Raw genomic sequence first — 22513 nt, forward strand, 5'->3', positions numbered from 1 at the left:
GCACACACACACACACACACAGTTGGTCATCTGTCTGACAATACTTGTTCCATTTCCAGTTTACTGACATTTAGGGCACTTGTTTCCTCTCCAGACTGTTTGTGTGTTTAAACCAGGCCAAACAAAGGTTGGACTGGTCTTTAGGAAGTCAGGAAACCACGATGCATTCCTCACATCTTCACAAAAGAAAAATGATCAACTTAAAGGTGTTTGAAAACCGTAACTTTTATTATAATTTCAACAACATTTGTTTTTAATTGCACAAAACACAGCTAGGCAACTTTTATTACAGTAAGGGTCACAAAAATGTGATCGTATCTGAGCGTTTGTATATTTATGGAAGTCATTTCGTGTAGTTTTGTGTATTTGTCTTTGATTTTGCATGTTTTTGGAGTCTTTTCTTTACGGTTTTGGATTTTAAATTGACATCTCTGTTGTCCTTTTGTGTATTTGCAGTTATTTTGTGGGTTTCTAAAGTCACCTTGAGCGTTTTTGTTCTCCTATTGTATATGATTATGTCATTTTGTGTGTTTTTCGAGTCATTCTGTGTGTTTACTTTGGGGGCCGCACAAAATTACACCTTGGGCCACCAGTTTTCCGATGTCCGGTAGAGTTTCTGTAAGGAGACACGATCACATTTTAATGTTGTCCTTCTGTCCTTCCAGGCATCTGATCCCGTCCCGATTAAAAAGTCCAAACACGAAGACTTACCATCACAATCCCCAGTGAGCAGGAAAGAGAAACAACATGACTGGCTTCAGGCTCTTTCTGCGTCTAAAAAGGTCCGTCTTATAAGGTTGTTTATGACAACGGTAATGATACAGTGATATTTGATATTTTATGCAAATTTTTTTGGTAGAGGGTAATTTTACTTTTGGCAAACTTAACTCACTGAGGATGAAGACACATCACAACTGCACCATAAAGCAAGAACTGGTAAAAAAAAAAAAAAAATATATATATACAATTTTTGATGTTTATTATACGTGATCAAACCTGCAAGTCATCTCCTTATGGATAGAAAGGAGTGAAAACATTTAAGCTACTACAGTAGTCATAATGACCCAGATAAGGTGCAATCTTTGCACATTTCTAAAAATAACACAATTTATAGTTTGCATAATTAATGACCAATTATTTTTGGTGGAAGGTATTCTGTGAAGGTATAATATGTGGCTTTTCCATCATCTGTGGTATGTAGTAAATAAGAAAGTTGATCAAAAGGGATATTTTGAGGAAATCCATTAAAATCACCAGGACGGAAATAAATAATGAACCACTGATAAGTTCCGACTTTTCTCAGATTTTTGTTACAGTGATGCAATGAAGTTTCTAACCTTTACACTAAAAGAGCACAAACTTCTTGTTGTGATTGTAGAAGTTTTAACTCTTACTGAATTAGCCAGCGCTACACCAGCGATGGTTCATAGTAAGATCTAACACAATTTCAAAATTGCTGGCGTGTATTTTGGAGCCAATTTTTGAGTTTTAGCATGTCTGCTTTAATGTCAGACCCTCTAAAAACACATGTATATGTTATATACATTGTAGTTTTCTGTTTTCCTTCTTTCCCAGGGCAACAACAGCATCCCGAGCAGACAGAGACCCTCAGCTTTCAGACCCTGGTCTCCTCACATTTCTGCTGGGGACAAAGAGGCGTCCCCTCATCCTCTGGCCCTTCTTAGAGACAGGTGAGCTCAGCACAACGTCACACAATCAGTTCAATTCAGCTTTATTTATACAGCACAAAATACAACAAAATAAAGCAGGATATGAGCAGGAAAAGCTCCAGCAGATGTAGAGTCAGCATCTGCAGGAGTGGTTGGAGAACAGAACAGGATCACAAACTGGTTATAGTGGGAACCACAGACCAGGACATCCATAGATAGAAAAGGATAGAGAGAGGAGGAAGCATAGACTGCAGAGAGAGAAACATGTTACAGCATCAACATTTACAGGGAATCAGTTTGAAGAGATATGTAATCTATTTTGGTCTGAAAGATTCTGAAAATATGGATGAATTATTCTGAAGTGGAGAGAGGAGGAGGAGGAGGAGGAGGAGGAGGAGCTCGACAGTGAGCAGCTCATGATGGAGAATCTACTTAAGAGTGGAGTTGCAAAGGGGTGGACATTTTTTGGTACATTTCCACAGGAATTTTGGGAATATTCAAAAATAGGAACTTTTCATTGAAGTAATTTTAAAAAACTCATGCTGATATTTTAGCAAATGCTAAAATACATTTGCCCAACTATATTTAACATCTATGTTAAAGGCCAACCTTGAATTAAAAATGAGCTCCTTATTGCACCTCATCAGCATATTTAACATTTTCACTCATTGTGATTTAATCGTGTTTTTACCTGAATTGGGTTTTTTGGTCTGTTATTTTGTTTCAGTTACTACAACTACAAGAGTCTGGAGAATGCCGTGGCCCCCAACGTTGCTCTTACCCCGTTGCCCCTAGGGAAGGCAAGTCCGATCTCTCCGTCAGTACCGAGCACCTTTCACCCCAGTGGAGGCGAGCCGCCTAGTGAAGCTGCCAACGCAAACTCCATTTCCCGCAAGAGACGAGCCACCGAAGAGTTGGCCCCCCCAGTACCAGAAATCCCAAGTCGTCCACCCAGCAGCACGAGCAAGCCCCCCCGACCAAAGTCCCAGGACGACCGGGACTCTGAGGTGGAAATAGAAGTGGAAAGTCGCGATGAATGTAGGCGAAATAAAATGTGGATTTGATAAAAAATATTTTCTTTTTTTTAAATTGACTTTTCTTTCTCTTCCAACAGTCACTTCATCTTTGTCATCCCTTTCGTCGCCATCGTTCGCATCGTCCAGCAGCTCAGCCAAGGACTTGAGCTCACCAGGCATCCAAGGAGCCAGCAGCGCAGCGCCATCCGCCGAAGGGTCCGTTCCTACAACGTCCACCGTGCCAGTCGCAGCCACACCTCCCGAGCTCGGCCTGGAGGTGGAGCTGGAGAGTCTCAGGCAGGCGCTGGACACGGGACTGGACTCCAAAGAGTCCAAGGAGAAGTTTATGCATGAGATTGTTAAGATGAGGGTGAAGCAGGAAGAGAAACTGGGTTCGGCGCTGCAAGCCAAACGCAACCTCCAGCAGGTAGGAGTCATCACGCCAACATGTGTATATATATATATATATACTGTATATACTGCAGCTTTATACGCAAAGGGGGCACATCAAAAAAGCAGCACAACATGTATGTCCTTTAAAGTCTCAAAGAATATGAAGCTTTCTAATGAAACAAAAGAAAACTGAATGTACAAATATCTGAAAATTAAAATAAACGACAGGTTTTAAAGCCATTCTGTAATCCCACACTGTAAACGCACAAAATGGCTCCAAAAAATAAGAAAAAACAAACACAAAAAACAGCAAAAAGATAAGATGGTGACAAATAAATAACAGTATATACAACACAACTACAAAAATACACAAAAATGAACTCCAAAAACACACAGTTACTTATAACACACAAAACAACCACAAATATACAGATTGACAGAATAACATACAAAATCAACAACAAAATCGTGCAAAAACCTACAAAATTTGAAAAATATTTATAAACTAACAAACAAAATACAGAAAATGACTCCTCAAGCATACAATCACAAGATACATTATACAAATTGGCTCCAACAATACACAAAATGAGAAAAATGTACAAAATGATGGAAAAATACACAAAACAAAATATACAAGAATGAATTCAAAATTGCACAAAATGAGTCAAAACACACAAGGTAAAAATATTCAGAATGACCTACAAAATCAACAATAAAAATGTACAAATTGTCAAATACCCACAAAATTAAAACATTTTTTTAGAGAATGACCACAAAATACACAAAATTACTCCTACAAACACAAAATCACAAGATAAACTTTACAAATTGACTCCAAAAATACACAAAATGAGAGAAAAATATAATAGAAACATACAAAACCACAACAAAATTACATAAGAATGACATAAATACGCACACCCTTTGTTCTTTCCGTTGTTAATGCTCAAATTAGTTGTTATTCTAAATCAGATACAGTCAAAAATAGTTGCCCATCTCTGAACTACAAAATATCCAGATTTAGACAAAGCTGCAGTGAGACGATGCCCTTCCTCCAGTGGCTGAATCAACAATGAACTTACTTTTTAGTAATCCTTTCTGTGCTTGCTCCATTGTGTGGCTTTGTCACGATACCAGTCATCAAAGGGTTCTTATGTAACGCCTCTGTAAGGATGCAATCAGCATTGTTTCTTTACTCTGTTTGGTAGAAACAAAGCTCAATGACGGACATGTTTGTCTGGGTTCCAACGCTAAGCACAGCACTAAGGAAAGAGTCACTGACTACTGTAGCTGTTTAACTGTACACTCAGCAGGCTCTAATATGGATTAAATATGACATTTTTGGGACGTATAAAGTGTAGGGTTGCAAAGGGGAGGAACATTACCTGTACATTTTCTCAGGACCTTAGACTGTGGAATTTTGGGAATCTTTAAAAATATAAACTTTTTGTAGGAATTATTTATTGGAATTAACCAGAAATTAGAAGTATTAAAAAAAAAACTGATGCTGATATTTTAGATGATGCTAAAATAGTATTTCCCAACTACATCCCTGTTAAGGGCCAACATTTAATAATGTAAAAAAATTTTTTATTCCCATCAATTCCCATTAAAAGTTCCCAACTTTGAAAATTCCTGGGATTTTGCATCCCTTGTTGAAATGTTTTTTTCCAAATTGCATTATTTTGCATGGATGCTAATACCAATGTTTGGATATGATACAGTTATTCAAAGCTGCTACTCCCGATAGTTTATTATTTTATTAAATGAAATCATAGTGTAGGCCTCATAGATCAAGGAATCAAACAAAGTCGAAATGATCAAGATTTATGTCAGCATTTAGAATAATGACTAATTTCAGCAATAATAAGGAACCAACAAAAAGTTTGTGTTTTTCTGTCGTTTTTCTATATTTCTGTATTTGTTTAGTCATTTCTGTGTTTTTCTCGTACTATGTATGTATTTTTTTTTTTTTTATTTATTTGTAGTCATCTTGTGTGTATTTTGTCCTTTTTGTGTAGCTGAGCAGATTACATTGTCTGATGCAAAATGAGCAGTTGTGTTATCTGCAAATAAACATGTGCTATTGGTTTTATTTTAATCAGTGTGTCTGTGTGCAGTGGACAGGTGTGGGTGTTTTTAACCTTGTAAAAGCACTTTGAGCTGCATTTTATGTATGAAAATAAAGAAGGATTGATTAACACATGTCTAACACAACACAGGACAGGTCATAGATGGTTATTGTGTTATATGGGAGTGACTCACCTCCACTGATGCTTGGTCTTTGCAGGAGTTAGAGTTTCTGCGAGTCGCCAAAAAGGAGAAGCTACGAGAGGCAACCGAGGCCAAGCGCAACCTGAGGAAGGAAATCGAGCGTCTGCGAGCAGAGAGTGAAAAGAAGATGAAGGAGGCTAACGAGTCTCGAATCCGTTTGAAGCGAGAACTGGAGCAGGCGCGACAGCTCAGAGTGTGCGACAAAGGCTGTGAAGCTGGACGTCTCCGCGCTAAATACTCTGCACAGGTCAGTCGAAGCGCCTTTGAAAACCTGAACATCTTTACTTCCATCTGCTCTACATGTCTTTGTAACTAAAACACTAAAAAGCAACTGATTAAACGTACGGTAGGTCGTAGTTTGAAAGGTAAAGAAAGTAACATTTTTGTACACTATCTAAACAGTTTTGAAAATCTCTCCTTTTATTTTTATCTTTTATATTTTGTATATATTTTAAAATCTTTCTACTGTTAGTTTACATCGTGGCTCAGATATAAATGTTTTTTCGATTTGGTCCAGCACAGTGTTGAAAAATTGACCATAAAGATGACTTTGACTTTGACTTTAGAGGTCATCTTAATTAATGAGTCTTTGGGAGGATGGCTATACACTACCTGTAGTGTTGACCTTTTTGCGACAGCTATGTTGTTCTTGGTTATTCTCAGTTTTTCCTTGCAAAAATAAAATAATACATTTATTATATTTCTTAGTTGTGACCTTCACCAACAATTTCCATAATTGTTTTAAAGATTGCTGGAGCTGCTGCTGGTGTTTTTGTTTTAGTAGTTTAATATAAAACCATAATAATTATTGCAGTTTTTATTTAGTTCCTGATAGGTTTAAAGGTTTAAAGTTTAGTTTGACTTCTCTGATTGTGTTCCAGATTGAAGACCTCCAGATGAAGCTGCAGCATGCTGAGGCTGACCGAGAACAACTTCGAGCAGATTTGCTGCAGGAGCGGGAGGCCAGGGAGCACCTGGAGAGAGTGGTTAAGGAACTCCAACAGCAACTCTGGCCTAAAGCCAGCAGCAAAGATGGGACACCAAAAGACAATATCACTAAGAACTGAGCAGCCTGCTGGAACACCCGGACTCTCTTCCAGCATCTCGATCCTACCTAGAAACCCCAAAACCCAGCCCATTTCAGACCCTAGAACCCACAGGAAGGCCTCGGTCAGACCTGTCGCCCATCACTGTGTCACAGACCACAAACATGGCTCCTTCCTCTCAGACCAAAGAGAAGAAAGGTAACGCGCTGTACCGTCCACAGCCAGGACAAACCTGCTCAACTGTTTCCAAACAGAGGAGCTTCATCAGGCTAACAAATGTTGTTGTTTTTTTTAATCAAGCACAGACTAAATACGCAATTACAGCATGAGGTCAAATGCTGCACTAAGTGAAATTTCCATTCGTGGAAATACAAGGTGAGGCTTTTGGACAGTGAGAACTGCTGAAAGGTGATTGTTTAGATGGCATGGATTGGTGTGAGAAGGTTGGACGAGCCCCCGTGTGTAGCTCAGGTCCCAGAATGCACCTCTACCCCGTCCTTCCAGGATGACGACGCAGACGGATTCAGACATTTGGAGCAATTATTGAAGAGACTACAGAGTATAACGTAAAGAGTAAAGAAAAGGAAATGCGTTTTTGTTACATGGAGAATATCAAACATTCCTAACATTTTTTAAAGCATACGTGTGAATGGATGCTGTGCCACTGAAGTCCGGCTGGTTTTTCACAGGAAGGCATCCAACCTTTTAATGGTTTTTCATTTCTGTTCTTCATGGGTTCAGATGATTCAAAAGGATTCCTGGTGAACCCGCGTTCAGTTCTAGGCACATTGGCTTTGAAAATCCAAAAGGATGGTTGATGTTGGACATTTTTTGCACAACACTACTTAAGACCGCCGCCGCTCAGATACCAATGCTTTATCTCATGACTCATTGAAAGTATTTTTATTTTTTATCAAAAACAGAATTGGTCTTCTGCGTAAACAATTGAATTTTCCTCTTTCAAAGTAAAAAACTCATCTCCACATCTCCGTGTGGCCTTTCCTTTAGCACAGTTTTGTTTCTCACACAGACTTCGACTTGGTGCTCGTGATAATATCCACAAAATGTTCATTTTAATAATTTAAGTTTTGTATATAACAAATCTGTTTTTTTTCTACCTTACAATATTGAATCGCACTTTGTCATAACAGTTGAATGTTATGATACATTGTATCCCTGCCATTATTTTCCAGCTTCGTTTTATAAACACAGTCATCGGCTGCCGGCGTATAAAAGCAGTGAGCAGTTTTATGAACATATGCATCAGAAATACAGCGTTTTCTCCAAGCAGTGTGTTGTAAATATCTAAAAACGATTAAAAAAAAAAAAAAAAAAAAAAAGCCGGTACAGCCTGGGATTGTTGGAAATGGTTGGAAGTTTGTTTGGTTGTGATTTTTTTTTATTTCACTCTCGCACCTGGTTTTAACTTCATACTCTCATTGGGATTTTGTTCCTACAAGAACAAAAAGGAAACTTTAACCAAGCAGGCAAAGACGTTGCTGCTAGCGCACAGTGACTACGACGCAATCAGAATGTGCATTTTGGTAATGCTCCGTTTTCCTTTTGGTGTTTCTATGAAAAAGTGTTTCACGGCTCATATTTTATGTTGACTCTTTCCCAATAGAAAACATATCTATTGGCATTTGTTTCTCATGCATGAAATGTAAAAACTTTGCCATACTTGTTGTTGGTTATCGGGCATTGATGCTGTTCTGGGGTTTTATTGTGTCATGCAATGCAAACCAAATGTCTCGTTTAAAAAAAGGTTTTAAAAGTAAAAAGTTGTATATTCAGTTGAGAAAATACAATTACAAAAAACATTTTATTGAATAAAGAAGCAAGAAATCTCTGTAATGCTGGACAACCCAAGTGCCGAAAGGTTTTTTTTTTTTAGCAAAAATTCACTGATGATGAAAATCAACTTTTCTTATCAGTGTTCCTCCAAATAATAGACTGTTTCTGGGTCACTAATGGAAAGAAAAAAAGTGGACTTGGAATATAATTGCAATAGTTGCAATGACCAAAAACAGTCTTCTCTTTTATTCTTTGTCTGATCTCAAAGGCTTAATCTCGGCTCATTTTGCCAAACCTTTACTGACCCGTGCTAAGATGGACCATGTGTATTCACTCCCTCAGTTCAGTCTGGAACTCACTGACGTTCAGCTCCTCCTCACAGGGCCCATGACAGTATCTAGCTTATCTAAAGGGTACCTGTAGTGAATTTTGATTGCAAGTCCTGTCAAAAGATCAGAAATAATAGTATAGGTTTAATTAGGTTATTTTTTTAGGGGATTCCAGATCTGATTTTTTTTTTTGTTGATACAATAACAATATTGGTACGAATCATTCATAACTTTATGACTAATTTTGTCGCGTAGTTTAAGGTTAAACAAAAGAATACTCTACAATTGAAGAAAACTAAATCAGAAAACCCTAAAGAAGAACCTCAATGAATCAAGTAAAACAATGTATATTATATTACAGATTTTGGATGCTGGCCTATAGAATCCGATACTAATATTTTTTTCTGGCATCGGGCCGATAACCAATATCAATATATGATTAGGGCAACTTTCATTTTAAAGTATATGACAGAATCAAACATGTCTATTTGTGAGACACGTTCGCCACACGTCACCACCTTATGCCACCGGATCGACCATTTTTTCGGGTCACAGATTGTGTCACTACACCTCTTACGACTGTGACGCTCAAAAACCTTGTCTCATGAACGGGCATGTTTAATCATCTCCCTGTTGCTCACAAATGATTTTTAAAGAAAATAACCTGACAAACTATTTATTATATGTGATCTTTGATAGAGCTTGTAGTTAAGATTCTCTACTGGTACCATTTAATGTTTCAGCCGCTCTGATGTGGCTTCCTAACGACTTGTTCCGATCATTCCTGAAAACACGGTTTACATTACGGGGAAGAAGGATCTGTTCGGAGGCTTCTTGTGCAGTGCTTTAGTTCAGATTAGTGTTTCTCACTCGAAATGTGTTTACCAAGTAGCGTGCAACACTCTGCCTGACTCCAAACTCATTGACAGTAAATTGCGGATCCATTTTTTTCTAGGGATGCATGATATTGGATTTTTGGCTGATATTAAATTGCGGATATTTCACAACTCATTTGGCCAAGAACTGATATCCGTGTTTTCCCCCACATCTAATTGCAGAGATCATCTACCTTCTGTCATATTTATTCATGACTATTGTAGTATTTTTGTCAAACAGTGAAGACACTTGCAGCCTGTCCTACTTAAAACACTCACTACTACTTACCTATTTGATATTTGACATAAATAATATTTTTTGCTAGATATAAGCATTGTGTCAGAGCTAAAGAAGACAAAGACTGGGTAGATTCAGTGAATACTTCTACTTTGAGATTGCTGAGTGCCTCCACACAAGACGGCGCCGCTTAGCCCCGCCCTAACCCTACCCTCTCCACGTGCAATGAGGTGTCTGTGATGGCGTCATTGAAGCAAAGCCTGTTATTTTATTGCTTTATTATTTCAGCAGGGATGGCCGATAGTTCATTTTAAAGCCGATATCGACCAACACCAATAATGTGCCAATAATACTTGCATCACTACTTTTTACACAAAGTGAAACTCTACCTCGGTGTCAGTTCTCACAAAAGGAATCCTAGTTCTCACCTACATGTTGTGCTTCCCACAAACTTTCTGCAAACGTTTTACATCCAGGTAGTCGTGAGCCACATCACTTTGGAGAGCTTTGAGCATTTTTTTAGGAGCTGTTAGTGTTACAAAGTCATGTTGCTAACGGAAACCACCGTACTAAGGGAGGAGTCATATTGTCCATCTTTTCCTACAGTAACTAATCAGTTTACACAGTTGTTGCTTTTTTTTCTCTTTTTTTTTTAATTGCGACGAACAATTGAACAAAAAATGCTTGAGGCTCGTTTTCCTGCATTTAAAATAAAGATATGCATGTTCAGGACATTTTTATAGATGCCACTGGCTTTGTTAAATTTATACTTTTGACTGTAAATAAAGATGATCATTCCCTGTGTCCTTTAAGGTTGATGTCTTAAAGTTAATGCAGTGGGTCATTAGCTCATTTTTCTACAGCAGAGACTTTTCAAAAACCTAACGTGGATACATTTGGTTGTGATTTTTTTACACTCTAAAAGTCCATCGTACAGTTGTTGTCACTCCAGTTTTTTTTTATAAGAGATAGTGACGATAACAGCATTTGGCATCTTCTAGATGAAATGAAAAAATCAGTTTTCTAAATGAATAATTTTTGCTAAATAATGGGCTGAACAGCAGCAATAACAGTCCATGCTAATTCACAAATAAAAGCCAGTGTGAGAATTTGAATGCAAATTTACAAATGTAGATATGTTTCTTTTTTTTTTTTAAATATTCTGTAACATATGTACATTATGTTTCCTTTTGTTCAAAAAGAGATTTGGGTCCTGCTACAGTAGCTGTCGTTTGGTTTCTGGAAATGTTTTTAATGTTTGAACAACAGTTAATGCAGTGCGTAAGAGAATAGTCATACAAAATATGTACATTCGTATAGTTCTGTTTCTATTTTTGTTTTACTTTCTTTTTCAGCCATTTCAGTATATTTTGAGCCTCACCTAACATTATTTCCCCACATGTATCTTGTTTAGCCCTGTGCTGCTGCTAATTCTATATACAGTTCTAGAAATATTTTTATGTCAAAGGTAAGCATTTCTATGTATTAATCTATATACAGTATAAAAAGAGCTTGGCTTATACATCTATCTCCACTGTTTTTTTTGTTTTGTTTTTGTTTTTTTTGGCTCTACGTTCCTCCATTGATGTCATCTCCTTCTCTTATGGACTACATTGTAATGTACGAACTTTATACAGCAATGTTTGAAAAGAGCTAAGCTTATATACTGCAGTGACTGAATGTACAGTGTATAGATGCATTACCATAAATAAAGTTGTTTGTCCAGATTCCGTGAACTGTTTTATTCCTCTTTTCAAAATGATTTTTTCTTTTTTTACATAATTATTGGGCAGTTTGTTTAAAAATATATTTTTTAATATTCTTTTTGTATTATATTTTTCATGATGTAATAAAACATATTTATCTTTAACAGACTAACTCAAGAGGAACTTCTGTGGAATTCTTGATTTCTGCAGACAAACATTTTTAATCATCAGTATGAATAAATGATGGTATTCGTTTCAAGTCAAAAAAGTTTCTTTTAAGTTGACAGTTTAAGTGTAGTGTAAATAAATGTCAGCGAGTCTGACTGGAACTGGACTTTTGGAACTCATAAATTGTTTCTAGAAGTTTTTGATTCAACTTTTGTTTCAGGATAAGGAAATTGAAAACACAATAATCATTACAATGGAATCGCAATAAATCAGAATTGTAATATATATGGAATCAGGACCCAATTATTGTGAAAAAATTGAATCAGGACAGAAGCGTATCGTAGCTCTAGTGAATAGTGCTAACACGTGCTGGACTTAGGGCGATAGACAGTCATTTCACATTACTTCCATTCCACTACTCATCACTGCTAAAAACTGCTAAACCACTGACAGAATTCCTTCAGGCCTGAAAGCAGAAATCTGCTGAAATACACAAGTTGCTTTTGACATCTTTATTAAAGTCTCTTTGATACCATTTTCATGTTGATGCTAAACACTCAAGAGTTAAAAACTAAAAAGTAAATGAGGCTCTGTCATTCAACTATTTCAAGCTTCAACCCAGGTTTAAACAAAAGTATATATATTATATATACTTATATATTATATATATATATATAAAAAAAAAAATTTTTAAACTCGAATTTGCAAAAATGAAAATTGTTTCTATCTACAAATTCAATAAATCGATTAAATAAATGTTTTGCTCAGCCCTACATCATCATTATTATCATCGCTCCAACTACTCACAAACATGCTTCGATACTGTTTAATGGTTTCCTTATTGAAACGGAGCCATCATTATGTCAGGCACAGATGTCGTCACCACACCTATCCATGGCAGTAGTTACTGTATATTCTCATATGTTACATTGAGACTGCAGTAAAGTACGAGCTAATCTGATTTTTCTTTTCTTTTTTTTCCTTTTTGCTCATATGTGACATGTATCAGATCTATTAAGACAGTTTGAAGAGCACAAATCAGATTGTTTTTCAGGTAAACGGCCATGGCGGAGGATGGAGTGGAAAATGGACAGCGGGATTAATAAATATTTATTATATTAAACATATAATCAGTGACACACACAAAGAGAGATGAGAAGCCTCCATTGTTCTGTAAACACAGCGTGGTCATGTATTACCTCAGGACCTGTTTTGTTCATGTCACTTCAGGGTCACGTTCCTCTAAACTGATAAAAAAAAAGACATTTAATGTGTAAATGACTAAGCACACACAAAAAAACTCAGAATTGTGCACTAACACCTGCTGTGTGAACGTAGCCAAAAGCGGGTGTTGTGGCAAATTCTGTGGCCTAACAAAATGATGGTCCTGGTGGCCTTAAGCCAGGACAAACTGAGCATCATTGGACACTTCTATTGACGAATATCAACATGTGTTTTTGTTGTTTAATAAGATTGTGTTAAAACATACAATTCTTTTTTTTTTTAAGGTAACGAGAACTTTGCTCTCTGTCCCCCTGTCCCGTTCTCCCCTCCTCCTTTTCCTTTACTCTGGCGCCTGCTCTCCTGCTGGGTTGGGCGTTGGGGGGCACCTGTCGGCCCGGGGTACTGGTGGGGGGGCTGTGGCTTTCGCCTGGGGGGCGGGCGAGGCTGCGTCAGGTAGGTTAGCCTGGGGGTGGGCCCATCGGGGGGCCTGGGGTGATGGGGTTTGTGGCTCCTGGCCGGGGGGGTCTGGGGTGGGGGTGGCTACTGCTCGGGGGCGGCGCCTACATCCTGGGTCGCTGGGTGCCGTGGGTCGCTCCGCCTGCCTGTCTGGGCGCCTCGGCTTTGTTCCCTTGAGTGCACCTTCGCCATGGATATCGCTAGCTTTGACCCCTTTGGCTCACTTGGGGGACCACGTGGGCCGGTGTGCGGCGCGTGACGGAGGTGGGGTGGGGCCTTGCCCGTGCGGGGGCCCCCCCTGGAGTTGTGCTGGGTGGGTGTGTGGGGGCGCGGCCTGTGATTCTTGCCCTGGCGGATCTGCGTCGGGGGTGGTTAGTCTGTTGGTTGGGGGGTGTCTCGTGTCGGCGCGTGTGTGGCCGGGGGAGGCCTCTGTGAGGGGGGGGCACGGGCTTGGCCGGTTCTGGCGGGGGTCTTCCGGGGTGTTTGGTGCGGGCCGCGCTCCTGCATACCCTGGCCCCCGCTCTTTCTGCTATTCTGGCTGCGTCCTCGAGTCGGGGGCAGCGCTTGGGTTTACAGTAGCAGTATCTTGCACATAAATCAGTCTACGATGCACTGGCATGCCTTGGACTGTGGGATAAAACTTGTCGTGGGCTTAACTTTATACACGTTGATCCCAAATATCTGTTTCAGGTATTACCACTCACTCCTTCCCTCTGCCCACAGTCACCACCATTATAGTTGAGCCTCACGCCTACAACTTCACATCTCACTCTCACTTTACAGTAATCAACTCCTCCCCACCCTTCCATTTCTCTACCTTGAATCGCTCCTCCCTGCTCACTTCCCCCTCCACCTCCCCCCCACCCCCTCACCTAGGTGTAACACTGCCCTCTCTATTTATATTCTCCCTTTAATAAATTGTTTCTTACCCTTCCTTAGGGAGGGCTGGTGATGGTCACAATTATGCAATAAAATAATGTAATTTATTCAATTGCAATAACAAAAAAACTAACTAAAAAAGATTGCACTTCTTGTAGTGTTGACCTTTGACAGCATGTGCAGACAAAAAGAGAGAGAAAAAAAAGGTAACGAGAACTTTAAATTCCTCAAGGACACTTCCATGTCCACCAACAATGATGAATGAATAATAGACACGAACGAAAGACAAGTAGAATCTATTGTCAGGAAAAGCACGGTGACTGTGAGCAGCAGCAGCAGCAGCAGCAGCAGCAGAGTGGGCCGAGCACCCACGCCTGCTTTGTCCCAGTTAAACAGCAGCTCATTAACAACCTACCACCACTATATCCTACATGCTGCTGTTGATCTCCATCCTTTAAGATCAACACAAAGCTGTTAGAGCTAAAGGAATGCTCTTACCTTCCTGTGTGGTCATTTTGCACTTTTGAAGTCCTTTTTTGTGTACATTTGTTTTTGGTTTCATTTTCAATTCCTGTGTAATTGTAGATGTTTTGTCAGTTTTTGGAGTTTTGTCATTTTGAATACTTTTCTCTCATTTTGTGTATTTTGCCCACATCTAGTTTAGATATTAAAACTAAATTATTATTGACCAAAAAAAAAAAAAGACACTAATAAATGATTACACAATAAGACCAACACAAACTCACTGAATGCCTTGTGTGTAGTTACTGAGGCTCAGCAGAACTTCTTTCTGCTTGAACATTTGGGAAGGAAGAGCAGCTGCTTTATATCAATACACAGAAATATTCCATCTTATTTGTATTCTGGAAGAAAACCCAGTGTGCAGCTTGTGTTGAAAGTGTTCTTTACTACATTATTCCTCCTACTGGTGAAAAAGCCATAAATGCAACAAGGTTGACCTTTCCTCTTTTTTTTTTTTTACTTCTGAATAGATGTTTCCTGCTAACTTAATGGACATTTCTCACCAGTGTTTACACACACTTCCAATTGCCTCTCCATAAAAATATGATGCAGGTCACTGGCCTCTGGGCAAGTTTAATATAAATGAGTGGCTGCTGCTCTTTACCATCTCAGCTTGACAAATATGATCAGCATCTGTGGTGCTGCCTGCCAATCCTGCTGCTGCACACATCACTTCAGCTGCCATCACAGTCAGCCCTGCAAGCTATGACACAGACAGAGCTAATGAAGCTAAGCTAACAGCCAAGAACCAAACAAAAGATTGATTTTACACAAAAAAACAACATTGACCTATTTAACATGTCTTCCTATATCAATCCATCTATCCATCCATCCATCTATCCATCCATCCATCCATCCAACCAAAGCACTGCATTCACACACCAACCCAGCCAATATTCACACACTTGTTCATATTTCAATAAAATGTGCCCACCAAAGCAAAACAGGAGCTCCTCTTGCATTATTTCAAGCACAGCTGGTGTAAAGCAGACATACTGTATGCAACTGGCATCCAGGGACCCACATCTCACTTTGTGCAGCCCTCAACAAAAACACACAACATGACTCCAAAAAGCAAAATGCATAAAATGAAGATGTAAAGTAATGCCAAATAAATTACTTTTCCAAAACCAGACAGTAAAAATAAACAAAATTAGATTATACAAAAAAAAACCCAAAACAAAATAACTCTAAAAACCACACACAAATAACTCTAATAACAAAAATGACAACAAATATACACAATGGCTCCAAAAAAAACTGAAAATGAAAACAAAAACACCCAAAACAAAAATCAGAGATTGACGATATTATCGGTCCACTGATAATATTGGTGGAAGTTTGTTTTGATCTGTGGAGTCCTGTCGACCAGTGGTTACCAAACTTTTAGCTTCTATAGCATGTCCTGTGTCCCAGGGGCTAGCGGTGTTGTGCCAAAGTCTCTGACACAAAAAAATCTGTGATCGCTGCGGCTTTTCAACGGTTCGCCGTGCACTGTGAAATGGGCACCAGTCACTCACGGGTGTAAATCAATCAATTAGATTATACGTAAGTCTGTGAGAGCAGGGCAACTGGCCATGTAATGAGTTAGCTCACCACGAGAGGACAGTCTTAAAAAGGCAAAGGCATGGAGGCTCCTAACTGTTGATCTATTTATATTCTAGTTTCCAATGTTGTGACGCTGTTTTTAATTTTTTATCCATGTACCCCCTGTGACAATTTGCATACTCCACTTTGGGAACCTAGGCTGTAGACGTATGAATGGAAGTGTTTTCACTTCATTCTGATGTCTTGTGTTTTCCGTAAAAACTTTGACAGTGACTTCCCAACACATTTTTTTGTGTTTTCATGTGACAAATCAAAGGCGGATTTGTATTTTGGGGCTTACACGAAAAGATCCAAATCCGGCTGAAACTAAATGTCTGACAAGAGTGAGGTAATGTCACAGGGAATAATGGGAACAAAAATGGATTCAAGCCAATTACTGTCCTACTTGTCTGATGAAAAAAGACAAGAAATCAAAGTAAAAACACTTCTGTGCATCAGTCTACGGGACTCCACATCCCAACAGCAGGTAGAGAGGGTGAGGAGATGATGAGGCTGTGCTGCTGTAACATACCAATCAGCAGTTAGCTGCACAGCGCGGCTGCTGCCACGTGTGCACGCTGAACAGCGGAGCTCCTTCCATGTACAGTGGATGTGTACATGCATGCTTCACATGCAGAGACAGCAGGAATGTGCGTGTAGGAAGAGACAGCACACTGCCAGCGTAGGCGGAAGACGCTGAGTGGAAAACAAAACAGAGGGATGGGGGAAGGGTGGGGAAACAAGAAGTAGGCCGAGTGGGACAGGAAGAGCCGACCACTTGCTTTGTGCTTCCTCTGGGGAGATACAACAACATGGAGGGACTCTGAGGCCTTCAGAAAAGACAAGAATAGCATAACAATGTAATCATAGATATAGATATAATCATCAGGTTTTTTGCTGCTTTTCAGAATGTGACCTAAGATTAGTTTGTTGGATATTGTTACTGTAAGTGTTGGACGATATCACATCTCTGTTATCTGCGTAAATATTGATCAATAATATAGAAAACACAATGAAACAGTCATAATCAGTACCTAAAAAAATAAATTCATTACAACATTAAACTTTTTCCCTGTGATGGAGCCTTTTAAAACCGTCCCTGTTCCATTGAAAATGGTACAATTTTAGCTAGTCGACGAACAAAGTACACTAGACTATTACTTCCTTTATGTTTCCTTATTTTCTGCTCAGCTGCTCAGGTCATTGTAGCACCGATCATCTGCTTGTTTAATCTTTCTCTTCAAACTGGTGTGTTTCCAAAAGGACTGGAACAACTCTGATTTGAATTGCTACAGACTCATTTCTAATTTGCCATACCTTTCAAAAATATTTGATAAGCTAATCAACAAACAGCTCATTGGCCATGATGAGATGTGCTTTACCAGGTCCAGTTTGGGTTTAGATCTAACCATAGTTGTATCTCTGCTACACTGAATAACAAAGAATATTGAGAAGCTCTATTTGTTGACTTTGCGATAGCTTTTGACTCTCTGGACCTTGATATATTGCTGGACAGGCATAGAAATATTGGACTATATATGTATGACTATACAGTGAAGATAATAAGTATTTGAACACCCTGCTATTTTGCAAGTTCTCCCACTTAGAAATCATGGAGGGGTCTGGAATTTTCATGGAAGGTGCATGTCCACTGTATGAGAGATAACCTAAAAAGAAAAATCCAGAAATCACAATCTATGATTTTTTAACAATGTATTCGTGTGATACAGCTGAAAATACAGTATATATATATATATATATACACAGTATATATACACTACCAGTCATACATATATATATATATATATATACAGTATATGTATATACATGGTGTCTGCAAACAGCTATGTAATGATGTAATTTTTTAATGTCTAATGTCAGAGATACAAAATTCAATGTAAATATCTTAAACATCTTAATTGAACAAACTATTGAAAGGTGGTTTTTACTCAGACTTTAAAACATGATTTCTTTAAGTTCTGCTCTGATGCTGAAGTTATGTGTTGTTATCATTTTTAATAATGCAAACTCTATAGAAAAGCGCTGTGAGTGAGTCCATGGAAGGCTCACTGAGAAATATATGTGCATGAATTTGACTTGTCTCATAAGTGCATACACATGGGAGAATGTAAAATAATAGTATTCGACCAACCATGTTACGGCTCTACCAACGCCACAGCACAGATGTAGCATATGAACTTTTTCACATGATTGCAGGCATCATTCAAATGCAGCGCATTGCCCAAGGGTGTCTTCGTCTTCCTCAATCAATATTTTAGCTCGCCAATGCATCGTTCTGCCTTCATCCACCTGGAGAGCTGCCAACTTTTAGATACTGTACTACCATCAGTAACACACACACACACACACACACACACAGCTCTTGTATGTATGAATATATTTAAAACTGAGGTTCGTGACAATAATTTATCAGTTTAGTTTGTTTCATGTTTCCTGAATAATTTTCTTTCCCATAAAGTAAAAGTAGCAGTTTGTTAAGTTTTTTTTTGGCAGCAGTAGTATTTTATGCTAATGTTTATGCAAGGTAAGTGTTCATTGTTGGATTTACAGGTCCAGGGCCTGAGCACAGACACTGTTAAGTGTTAGGCGTATTCACTCAATGTTAGCTACGAGTGGTAATCTTTGCCCTTCACACACTGGATGTCTCAGCGGTTACAGTTCGGCTAACATTTTGAGGGGTTAAACAGTATTAACTGCATTTAAATTAATCAATTCTTAAGTTTTTTCTTTTGAAAAACTAGCAGAAACAAACTGAACCTCAAACAATTTTTTCATGGCCAGTTTAAGTGTGCTCATCTTATTTGAAATCGCTTTAGGGTCTTATGAATACTTTATCTCAGAAAAAAAAAAAAAAAATTCCATTTGTTTAACTTACAATAGAGGGTTTTCACCGACGTCGCTTTCTGGGCAGTAACCCGGATGCACGGCCATGTTGGTGGTAAGCAGATGTTGACACTACAAGTTGGAGGCTCACAAGGTGCACTCTGCAATAGATAAATCACAGAAAAGCTCCTCAAAATGCATTATAGATGCCTAGGCATACAGTGAAGGACTTGGCCCGCAGGAAAGGGCACAATAGTTGGAAAAAAATAAGGTTTATTGGTGGTGCAGATCCATACGAGTCGGCTTCCTCGTCTTGGATCAATAACCACATGGAGAGTCTTCTGTCTATTATGTATCCTGACATCATCAAAAAACTGGATTTCACCAATAGAAAATGACAGAAACATTTACAAAACAAGCAAAAAAATACCAGAATTAAATGACAGAGAACTACACCAAAAAAGAAAACCACACAAAATGACTTCAAAAACACTCAAAACTATGACTAAAATACACAATAGGACAAATAGATGCTCAGAATGACAAAAAGCACACACAATAATCCAAAACACACAAACTTGTTGTTGTTTCCTGTGTTAATGCTCTGATTGCTCATTATTGTAAATGTTGATGGTACCCTCAGATCAGAAACCATCACGTTTCATGTCCCTCGCTGTGATAAAAGTAGCCCACCACTGAATCTGAATGGAGTTTGTTGAGTGGAGGGTATATACTGTATATCCTATAGTCTTTAGTGTACCTAGGACCAGGTTTTTCTTAGTGCAGATTTCTTATTTCTTCCTTCATGCAAAAAGCTGTAAGTTTAAAGAGTAGAACTGACACGCCCTGAAGCACAAGATCTCAGGTAAATAAAGTTGTTGGAATAAGTGTAATAACAACACAGCTTAGCGTAATTTCTGATGAATAAAAATGATTCTTAGTAAAACAACACGTCGTCGTTGTAGGAAAGCTGCATGTAGTTACACCCAACTGAATCACACAGAGGCCTGTGGTGGTTGACCATTTTGGTTACACAGGTTTCACTACCGCACCCTTCTCTACCCTGGACCATGCATCTGGTTAAAAGAACATGCACTTTGTTTAGCTCAATCACATCCTCTCATTACGCTCTGCTCCACTGGTGCTAAGTGTGCAGCCTCACAGGGACTCAAGTGGCATTTAGGTAGTGTATCCCCACAGGTCAGTGTGTTATTAATTAGCCTGCTGTTCACAGCAGCATCTCACCACCACCTCCACTCTGGTCCCTGCACAACCCCAAACCATTGTCTTATAGGATGAAATGAGAATAATCAGCTCCTCTGGGAACTCTTCACAGCCACGCTTTCTTCTTCCTGTTCTTTGAAAGTGATGACTGTTGTGGCTTGTTTTGACTCATCTGCTAACAGTTTTGTATGCTGATGCATCACACAAAGGCGGAGCGCATGAACCTTGTGTTCTCCCCATTTCTGTTTTGTTTCTGTTTCCTCAGCTTTCCACTAATCAGATCTCATTACTCGCTCTTAAACTTCCTAAAAATCACACAACCTTTGCAGCTGATTGTCAATAATTTCATATTTAAACAGAGCAGAAATGTGATGAAACAAACACACATTGAGATCACGCAAAATTTCCATTGGCTACGCTCGCTCAAGCAAAAGATTAAACCACTTTTTATCGCAAAAAAATAATGGTTGAAATGTGTTACATTTGTTACAAACATGTCGGTGAGGCGTTAGTCCTATTTCCATTTCAGAAGGTAAAGTCCGTCATATTATTTTGCACAATAATTGACATTTGCGTCTCCTTTTACCCGTTTACCGAATTGTTCCAAAACATGCATTTGAGGCTATATTGAGTGTCATATTGCAATTTACGTTAATTTAGTTTGAAAATAATTAAAATAAACAAAAACAATATTGCAATTTCTGTTTCAGGAGGAAAATGTTGTATTCTGCTCATGATCAGTGATAAAGGATTCATTGGAGGCCCTACGTTTGTTGATAATTCAGAAGCTCAGTTACCTTTTCAGTGCAGGTTAATAATTGACAGGCTGGTTCTTCTCTTTCTCACACTATTGCTAACGGACCTTTGATTGTACAAATTACAAATGCCCACAGAGAAAATATTCAGTCATTTAAATAGTTATTAATATTAAAATTAGTGCTGGAACTAAAAGAAGGCCCAACATTTTTTGGTCCAGCACAAAAATGTGCAACTTTTATCCCAACGGGGCCACAAAACTGTGATTGTCTCTGATCTGAGGGTCACATTAGCAACATTTATGTCAGCAGTAGAACATTGACTAATCAGTGTTAACACAAGAAACAACAAAGGCTTTGTGTATGTTTTGAGTCATTCTGTATATTTTTGTCAATGTTTGTGTTTTTAAGTTGTCATTTTGTGTATTTTTATTTTGGTTTTGTGTATGTTTGGAGTTGATTTGTGTATTTTTCTCTTATTTTATGTTTTACTTCATTATGTGTGTTTTCTGAGTTATTGCGTAATTTTCTGGAATATTGTTGATTTTTGTTGTCAGTTCATGCATCTTTGTTGTCATTTTGTGCACTTTTGTTCAAATTTTGTGTGTTTCTGCTGATCATTCTGTGTTTTTCTGGGTTATGTTGTGTGTTTTTTTCTGTCCTTTTGTGGATTTTTGTCATTATTTTATGTATTCCTCTTGTTGATCTGTGTGTTTTTGGAGCCATTTAATTTATTATTGTTAAAATTTTGTATATTTCCAAAATGTATTTCTTTTCATATTTCTCTTCCTTTATTAGTTATTGTTGTTATTAGGCCCTTAGTGTATTATTGTAATTCCGTGTGTTTTCGTAGTTGTTTCATCTTTTTTTCTCTCCTTCGGTTGATTTTTTTTTTGGTAATTTTCTGTGTTTCTCTTCTTCTGAGTTTATTGAAGTCATTTTGTGTTTTTTGAAAGGTTGTGTCTTTTCTTAATCATTTTGTGTACTTTTTGTTGTCCATTTGTGAGTTTTTGTTGTTGTAATGTGTGTTTTCTGAGTTAATTTTTGTACTTTTTGTTATTTTGTGGACTTTTCTTGAAAGTTTGTGTGTTTTTGGAGACTTTTTGAGGGCCGTACATAATTAGAATGAGGGCCACATGTGCCACCAGTGCCACCAATTTACCAATGTATGTACCGGCACATATTAGAAGTATCAGATAACTAATACTGTAACAACGATGTGCAAACTAAACTACAGCCACATTTATGACTGAAAAATTATAGGGTATAGTGGGCTGAAAAATAAATGATTTTGGGCAAACCCAGTGTCATTTGTAAAAGAACAGATGAAGTTAAATATACTTAATATTAAATGTACTTTTTATAGCAGCCGAGGAGAAAAAAAGACAGAGTAAAGAGTAAATATAGGAAACATGGTCCCAATACACAAAAATGTGAATGAAAGTGTTCTTCTATTCAAACCTTCCAGTGAGAGTTGTCTGTTGTCTGTAAATGTGTTGCTTTAGCGCCA

At 38.3% G+C, this 22513-nt stretch overlaps 1 protein-coding gene across 1 annotated transcript in view; it reads left to right on the forward strand.

Moving 5' to 3' along the window:
• The window catches only part of skia (v-ski avian sarcoma viral oncogene homolog a), a 94006-nt gene extending 82638 nt beyond the window's left edge, over nt 1-11368 (forward strand). The window contains exons 2-7 of the mRNA XM_028453519.1: nt 666-782; nt 1576-1691; nt 2398-2708; nt 2785-3113; nt 5373-5603; nt 6238-11368. Coding sequence (XP_028309320.1) covers nt 666-782; nt 1576-1691; nt 2398-2708; nt 2785-3113; nt 5373-5603; nt 6238-6423 — 1290 coding nt within the window. The 3' untranslated portion in view covers nt 6424-11368. The remainder of the gene's footprint in view (nt 1-665; nt 783-1575; nt 1692-2397; nt 2709-2784; nt 3114-5372; nt 5604-6237) is intronic.
• Nucleotides 11369-22513: the final 11145 nt, after the last annotated feature.

The sequence above is a fragment of the Gouania willdenowi genome, chromosome 7, assembly GCF_900634775.1.
Source record: "Gouania willdenowi chromosome 7, fGouWil2.1, whole genome shotgun sequence".
NCBI lineage: Eukaryota > Metazoa > Chordata > Actinopteri > Blenniiformes > Gobiesocidae > Gouania > Gouania willdenowi.